The sequence below is a fragment of the Oncorhynchus nerka genome, linkage group LG13 (genome assembly GCF_034236695.1).
Source record: "Oncorhynchus nerka isolate Pitt River linkage group LG13, Oner_Uvic_2.0, whole genome shotgun sequence".
NCBI classification, from domain to species: domain Eukaryota; kingdom Metazoa; phylum Chordata; class Actinopteri; order Salmoniformes; family Salmonidae; genus Oncorhynchus; species Oncorhynchus nerka.
This window is the reverse complement of record NC_088408.1, coordinates 11,485,653-11,493,314: the sequence shown is the minus strand read 5'-3', so window position 1 is coordinate 11,493,314 and position 7,662 is coordinate 11,485,653. Positions and strand designations below refer to the sequence as shown.

The 7,662-nt window shown below is 44.6% G+C and overlaps 2 protein-coding genes across 2 annotated transcripts in view; one reads left to right on the top strand and one right to left on the bottom strand.

Annotated features, from left to right (window-relative positions):
- The first annotated feature begins 65 nt into the window (after positions 1-65).
- On the top strand, positions 66-1,964 carry LOC115139147 (gremlin-1-like). Its single transcript, XM_029676280.2, has 2 exons — positions 66-230; positions 449-1,964. Exon 2 carries the CDS (start codon positions 450-452, stop codon positions 996-998), a length of 549 nt encoding a protein of 182 aa, XP_029532140.1. The 5' UTR covers positions 66-230; position 449; the 3' UTR covers positions 999-1,964.
- The window catches only part of LOC115115677 (titin-like), a 62,285-nt gene continuing 56,136 nt past the window's right edge, over positions 1,514-7,662 (bottom strand). The window contains exons 16-17 of the mRNA XM_065026195.1: positions 6,418-6,499; positions 1,514-2,757 (exon numbers count right to left, since the gene is read on the bottom strand). Coding sequence (XP_064882267.1) covers positions 2,710-2,757; positions 6,418-6,499 — 130 coding nt within the window. The 3' untranslated portion in view covers positions 1,514-2,709. The remainder of the gene's footprint in view (positions 2,758-6,417; positions 6,500-7,662) is intronic.

The following is a 7,662-nucleotide window of genomic DNA, read 5'->3' as shown; positions in this document are numbered from 1 at the left end:
TATCAGAGGATGACAGGCGTGGGAGGGGGCGGGTACATCCTCTCACTGTACTTACATCTAAGACAGTACAGCTGGAAAGCAGTTTGTTTTGCCTCTTCCAAGAAGACATCATACAGAAATACTTCTACTTAACCAATATCTTACTTCCGCAGGGAATCCAGCAGTTTATTCCAAACACTTAAATCTAAACCAGGAGTGCTTCTGTTGTGTGGAGTTTGTGTAGGACACAGGTGAATAAATCTAGCTATTTATCATTCTTGCTCTATCAAATACTCGCTATGTTGAAATTATCCTATGCATCTGGTAACTGTACATTGTATAACCATGTGGAAATTAAGTATTTGGTTTGCGTAAACCTTGCATAAAAGTGATGCGTAATTTGTTCTTTATTGATTTCCACGACGGCTTTAAATATAATCCTTATATATTTTAACATTCTACATCTAAGGATGAAGACCTCAACAGTATTTGCCTCCGCCATGGTGTTGGGACTACTCTTCTGTCCGCTGAGGAGCGCAGCGGTAGGTGGCTACCAGGGCGCCTCTCCGCACCCATACAAATACAACTCCAGCCCCAACGAGTCGGAACGCTTACCGCAGCAGCCACCACAGAACGGATTTGTCTCCCGCCAAATGGGGCCAGTAACGGCCGCTGACGAGGTTCTAGAATCCAGCCAAGAAGCCCTACACGTCACGGAGCGCCGGTACCTCAAACTGGACTGGTGCAAGACTCAGCCGCTGAAACAGGCGATCCACGAGGAAGGATGCCTCAGCCGCACTATAATCAATCGTTTCTGTTACGGGCAGTGTAACTCATTTTACATCCCCCGACACATCTACCAAGATGATGGGGCTTTCCAATCGTGTTCCACCTGTAAACCAAAAACATTCACTACCGTCACCTATACCCTCATCTGTCCAGGCCAGTCACCCAGCACCCAGAAGAAACGCGTCCAGCGCGTAAAGACGTGTCACTGCGCTTCCATAGACCTGGATTAGTTCAAGCCAGAAAGAATGGACACATTTCGTATAGTCTGTGTTGATTTGCTTTCCACTGGAATAACTAAAAGGAATAGAGCGAGCGACCAATGCGTTAAATCAAACGTGCTTTCATTGCAAAAACCGAATATGCACGAGGGAGAAAATATCCAATCTTAATGCTAAAAGAGGAGATCAAAAGAAAAGGAAAACAAGGGATGGAACTCTTCACAACCAGGCAGACAAACACTAAACGGGCAGCAATGCCAACTCCAACAGACCCCCACCCCAGTGTAATGTATGGGACTATAACGACTGATTTGGCATTATTGACTGGTTTAGCACATTGTAAATGGCTTATAGCTTCGTGCTTAATTCTTTTTTTAATATTTCTGGCTTGCGCATAATACAAATAACAGTATGTCTGTGGAGACCAGAATGTTTGCGCATGTATGGCATTTAAATATGGAGAACAAGCCACACAACGTGTTCAATTTGACATGGACTTGTTAACTGTTATGAGCCAAAGTGGAGAGAATAAGTATTGTTTCCTTTTTTCTTTTTAAAAAGAATCTTTATTGAAGTTTTTCACATTTTACAATTATAAATAGTTCACATAAATACAATTAAACTTTCACATCAATACATTTGAGGTCATAATCACATGACATGATTTACAGATTTAATAGTGTTCAACTGATTTCTTCTTCTTTTTAGTTCTGTGTTGATTTGTAAAAAAATAAATTTAAAAAAATAATGTTTGAACAAAAAGTTGTTTTTGAGGTCAAAATGCATAATTTCTTCCAAATGTCACTAAGTATCATTCTCAGTGGACACGCTCACTTCAGGAACTGTTGAGGAGTTTGTTGTCAATGAATGTTGGCAAATCATTTAAAACCTGCATAGTTAGACGTCGCTTAACGTTCATGCTATTGTATTATTTATGTACAGTATATAAAGTGGTTGGTGAATAAACTCGTATTTGTACACCTTGTTGAACTGTTTTGGGGTTGCTGGGAAGTTGTAATAACAGAGACCGATGGTAAGATACATAGATGATTGATATCTACATTGATATAATGATTGACAGTGGAAATGTAAGGTGAAAAACATGATACAGAAAACAAAACATAAACAAATCTACACGAGAAAACGTTTCCCATACAATCACACAACGTTTCCCATACAATCACACAACGTTTCCCATACAATCACACAACGTTTCCCATACAATCACACAACGTTTCCCATACAATCACACAACGTTTCCCATACAATCACACAACGTTTCCCATACAATCTAAACACACTGTCTTGTTTCATTTGACCAGATATTTGACTGAAAAACATTTATTATTTTTTAAACATGAACGTCCTTAGGATGAGGTGGAGAATCCACCACATTTTAAATGAATATACATTACTCCCATAAAAAAAATAAACAAGAAAATAGTCATGATCCCCCTATTGCCAGTAGTACCCTGTTGGTCAGTGAATCCATCTGCAGCTTCGTGACCTGAGAACCATAGTATGTGGGGTTTCCTCTAGTCTCGAGCAGGGGTCAGATGGCAGTGTTCCAGGCTTGGTGTATAAGAGGGTGGGCAGGAACAGAGACTGGTGTGATCCTGATCCCCCTGTGTGGGTGGCTAAAGGGGTGGGAGAAGTCCCCACTTACCTCACAAACCAACTCGTCAGTTTTCTCATGAATTTCTTCCCTCTCCTGTTCTGTCTCTCAGCTTGTGGCCACCATGTTAGCTTCCTTCTGGCGTAGCCTGTCTTTCTGTCAGGCCAGAGGAAAGGGGTTTGTTTTTTCCATTAGGGACAGTATGCAAACAGTGTCCACATACCACACTATACTGGCTTCTGAGGCCAAGTAAGGAAGTAAATAAGCCTTGTCCCAGCCAGAACGGCCCACAGGGCATGAGCCTGTCAGAGTTAGTCATGTCTCAGCCAGAACGGCCCACAGGGCATGAGCCTGTCAGAGTTAGTCATGTCTCAGCCAGAACGGCCCACAGGGCATGAGCCTGTCAGAGTTAGTCATGTCTCAGCCAGAACGGCCCACAGGGCATGAGCCTGTCAGAGTTAACCATGTCCCAGCCAGAACGGCCCACAGGGCATGAGCCTGTCAGAGTTAGTCATGTCTCAGCCAGAACGGCCCACAGGGCATGAGCCTGTCAGAGTTAACCATGTCCCAGCCAGAACGGCCCACAGGGCATGAGCCTGTCAGAGTTAGTCATGTCTCAGCCAGAACGGCCCACAGGGCATGAGCCTGTCAGAGTTAGTCATGTCCCAGCCAGAACGGCCCACAGGGCATGAGCCTGTCAGAGTTAACCATGTCTGAGCCAGAACGGCCCACAGGGCATGAGCCTGTCAGAGTTAACCATGTCCCAGCCAGAACGGCCCACAGGGCATGAGCCTGTCAGAGTTAGTCATGTCTCAGCCAGAACGGCCCACAGGGCATGAGCCTGTCAGAGTTAACCATGTCCCAGCCAGAACGGCCCACAGGGCATGAGCCTGTCAGAGTTAGTCATGTCTCAGCCAGAACGGCCCACAGGGCCCACAGGGCGGCCCACAGGGCATGAGCCTGTCAGAGTTAACCATGTCCCAGCCAGAACGGCCCACAGGGCATGAGCCTGTCAGAGTTAGTCATGTCTCAGCCAGAGCGGCCCACAGGGCATGAGCCTGTCAGAGTTAGTCATGTCTCAGCCAGAACGGCCCACAGGGCATGAGCCTGTCAGAGTTCCCAGCCAGAAGCACAGGGCATGAGTCATGTCCCAGCCAGAACGGCCCACAGGGCATGAGCCTGTCAGAGTTAGTCATGTCTCAGCCAGAACGGCCCACAGGGCATGAGCCTGTCAGAGTTAACCATGTCCCAGCCAGAACGGCCCACAGGGCATGAGCCTGTCAGAGTTAGTCATGTCCCAGCCAGAACGGCCCACAGGGCATGAGCCTGTCAGGGTTAGCCATGTCCCAGCCAGAATGGCCCACAGGGCATGAGCCTGTCAGAGTTAACCATGTCCCAGCCAGAACGGCCCACAGGGCATGAGCTTAATTCCCCTTTGAGGCCCAGTGGAATAATTATTATGATTGGAACAGTAGTTCAATAATTTAATCAAAACCAGGTTCTGGGATAGGTCAAAAAATATTATTTCCTGTTAACACTGTTTTGTTGAGTCTGAATCCAAACCGAGAAGATGGATGATGGTTTGCCTGTTTGATCCTATCTATCTTATTTTGTAGAGCAGTGGTACTGTTGCTTTGACCCATAGGATCACACCAATAACTATGAATATAACTGTACCTCTCTCTCTGTCTCTGTCTCTGTCTCACTCTCACTCTCACTCCACTCTCACTCTCTGTCTCTCTCTCTCTCTCAATCCACCAGGGCATGAAAGCCAAAACACACAGCACAGGTACTCACACACACCAATGGACATTGTAACAATAATGGACCGCCCAATGGAAACCAAAGGGCACATTTATACAAGTGCTAATCAGTGGGAATAGGGGACAGGTGTGTAGTGAAAGTTCCGGAGGGATCTGTGAAAAAAATATATATATATATATATATATATATATATATATATATATATATATATATCTACAGTCAAAAATGTGGACACAAACTCATTCAAGGGTTTTTCTTTATTTTTACTATTTTTTTTACATTGTAGAATAATAGTGAAGACATCAAAACTTCGAAATAACACATATGCAATCATGTAGTAACCAAAAAAGTGTTCAACAAATCTAAATATATTTGAGATTTGAGATTCTTCAAAGTAGCCACCCTCTACCTTGATGACAGCGATGCACTCTTGTGTGCCTTGTTAAAGTTAATTTGTGGAATTTCTTTCCTTCTTAATGCGTTTAAAGCCAATCAGTTGTGTTGTGACAAGCAGGGGTGGTATACAGAAGATAGCCATATATGGTAAAAGACCAAGTACATATTATGGCAAGAACAGCTCAAATAAGCAAAGAGAAACGACAGTCCATCATTACTTTAACACATGAAGGTCAGTCAATCCGGAAAATTTCAAGAACTTTGAAAGTTTTCTCAAGTGCAATCGCAAAAACCATCAAGCACTATGATGAAACTGGCTTTCATGAGGACCACCACGGGAGGGAAAGACCTAGAGATACCTCTGTAGCAGAGGATAAGTTTATTAGAGTTACCAGCCTCAAAAATTCCAGCCCAAATAAATGCTTCACAGAGTTCAAGTAACTGTCACTCCCTGACCTTAGTATTCTTTGTTTTCCTTGTTATTTTGGTTAGGTCAAGGTGTGACATGGGTGATGTATGTGTTTTTGTCTTGTCTAGGGTTTTTTGTATGTTTATGGGGCTGTCACCGTTCTAGGTATTTTGTATGTCTATGGTTGCCTAGATTGGTTCTCAATTAGAGGCAGCTGTCTGTCGGTGTCTCTGATTGGGAACCATATTTAGGCAGCCATATTCTGTGGGTACTTTGTGGGTGATTGTTTCCTGTGTCAGTGTTTGTGCCACACGGGACTGTTTCGTTGCCAGTTCACGTTATTATTTTCTATTTGTGTTTAGTTTTTCTTATTAAAAACATGGACACCTACCACACTGCGTATTGGTCCGATCCTTGTTTCACCTCTTCAGAGGAAGAGGAGGAAATCTGCCGTGACAATAACAGACAGATCTCAACATCAACTGTGCAGAGGAGACTGAGTGAATCAGGCCTTCCTGGTCGAATTGCAGCAAATAAATAACTACTGAAGGACACCATTAAGTGAAAATAATTGCTTGGGCCAAGAAACACGAGCAATGGACATTAGACCGGTTGAAACCTGTCCTTTGGTCTGATGAGTCCAAATTTGAGATTTTTGGTTCCAACTGCTGTGTCTTTGTGAGACACAGAGTAGGTGAATGTGTGTGGTTCCCACCATGAAGGATGGAGGAAGAGGTGTGATTGGGGGGGGGATTTCTGGTGATTGTGTGGGGGTGGGGGTTCTGGTGATTGTGTGTGTGTGTGGGGGGGGGGTTCTGGTGACACTGTCTGTTATTTGTTTAGAATTCAAGGCACACTTCCAGGTGAAGCTGGTTGAGAGAATGCCAAAAGTGTGGAAAGCTGTCCTCAATGCAAAGGGTGGCTACTTTGAAGAATTGAAAAATTGAAAATATATTTAGATTTGTTTAACACCTTTTTTGGTTACTACATGATTCCATATGTGTTATTTCATACTTTTGATGTCTTTACTGTTATTCTACAATGTAGAAAATAGTACAAATAAAGAAAAACCCTTGAATGAGTAGGTGTTCTAAAACTTTTGACTGTTACTGTATATATCTATATATCTCTGTGTTAAATGCCTCTGTTCTCACCAGACTGTTAGGGTTGATCAGATGTGATTGATAGTGGATAGGGGTACTTCAGATTTACACTGTATGTCTATATTAAGTTTAAGTTGTGCTCACCAGACTGTTAGGGTTGATCTTCCTAGTCTCCACCTTCTTGTCTGCTGTAATCTTCTTCACCGACAGCTGGGCCTCTTTCAGCCTGAGGGAAGGAGGGAAGGATGGGGAAAAGAGGTTCACATCAGTCTCATAGTGAGAGTGCTGATCTATGATCCTCTAAGATCATAGTGAATAACATTACGTGGACAAGGAGGAGGAGGGGGGAGGCTGCACTCCTACTCTGAGACACTTGATGCATACGGCCCTAAAAGACAAGCTCACATCAGTCTCAGACCTAGTCATACAGGAGATTATGCTGTTTTAAGACCTACAGACTACGTACTAGATAATACAGGGTCACATTGTTCAAAAAGACAGACGGTCTAGATATAAGAACAGTGTTTCTCAGTCAGTCGGTGGGACCGGCAGCGTACTATAGCTGATCCCACATGTGGGATGTCACATGTCGTAGAGAGTTATCTTTCTGATTTAGTCACTTCTCAGGCAGAGTTTTATAAGCAAAATAATATATTTCCAAGTCAAAAATAATGTATATGGTATGCCACTAAGCACTAAGTTTTTATCCAAAGTGACACAGTGAATTAACACATTTTTAGTCGGTGTAAGTGATCCCTGTGGGAATTGAACTTTTCTAGTCTAGGACATACAGTAATTCATTGAGGTTGTAGGTGTAACTGGCAAAGGTTCAAACCCAGGGTGTTTTGCATGCGATAAGACTGAGTTAGCCCTCTAAGAAGAAGCCTAGGCATTAGGTCTCCCTCTCTCACCCACCCCTCTCTCTCTCTCTCTCTCTCCCTCTCCTCTTTCCCCTCTCTCTCACCTCGCTCTCACCCCCCTCTCTCTCCCCCTCTCACCCCCCTCTCTCCCCTCTCTCACCCCCCCTCTCTCTCTCTCTCTCTCCACTCTCCTCTCTCTCTCTCACCCCCTCTCTCTCCCGCCTCTCTCACCCCTCTCCCTCTCTCTCGCCCTCTCTCCTCCACCCCTCTCCTCTTTCCCCCTCTCTCTCTCTCTCTCTCTCCCCCTCTCCTCTTTCCCCTCTCTCTCTCCCTCTCTCTCACCCCTCTCACCCTTTCTCTCTCTCACCCCTCTCTCTCACCTTTTCTCTCACCCACCCCTTCTCTCTCTCCCCTCTCTCTCCTTCTCTCTCACACCCCCTCTCTTTGTCTCTCTCTCCTCTCTCTCACCCCCTCTCTCTCCCTCTCTCACCCCTCTCTCTCCCTCTCTCTCACCCCCTCTCTCTCCCTC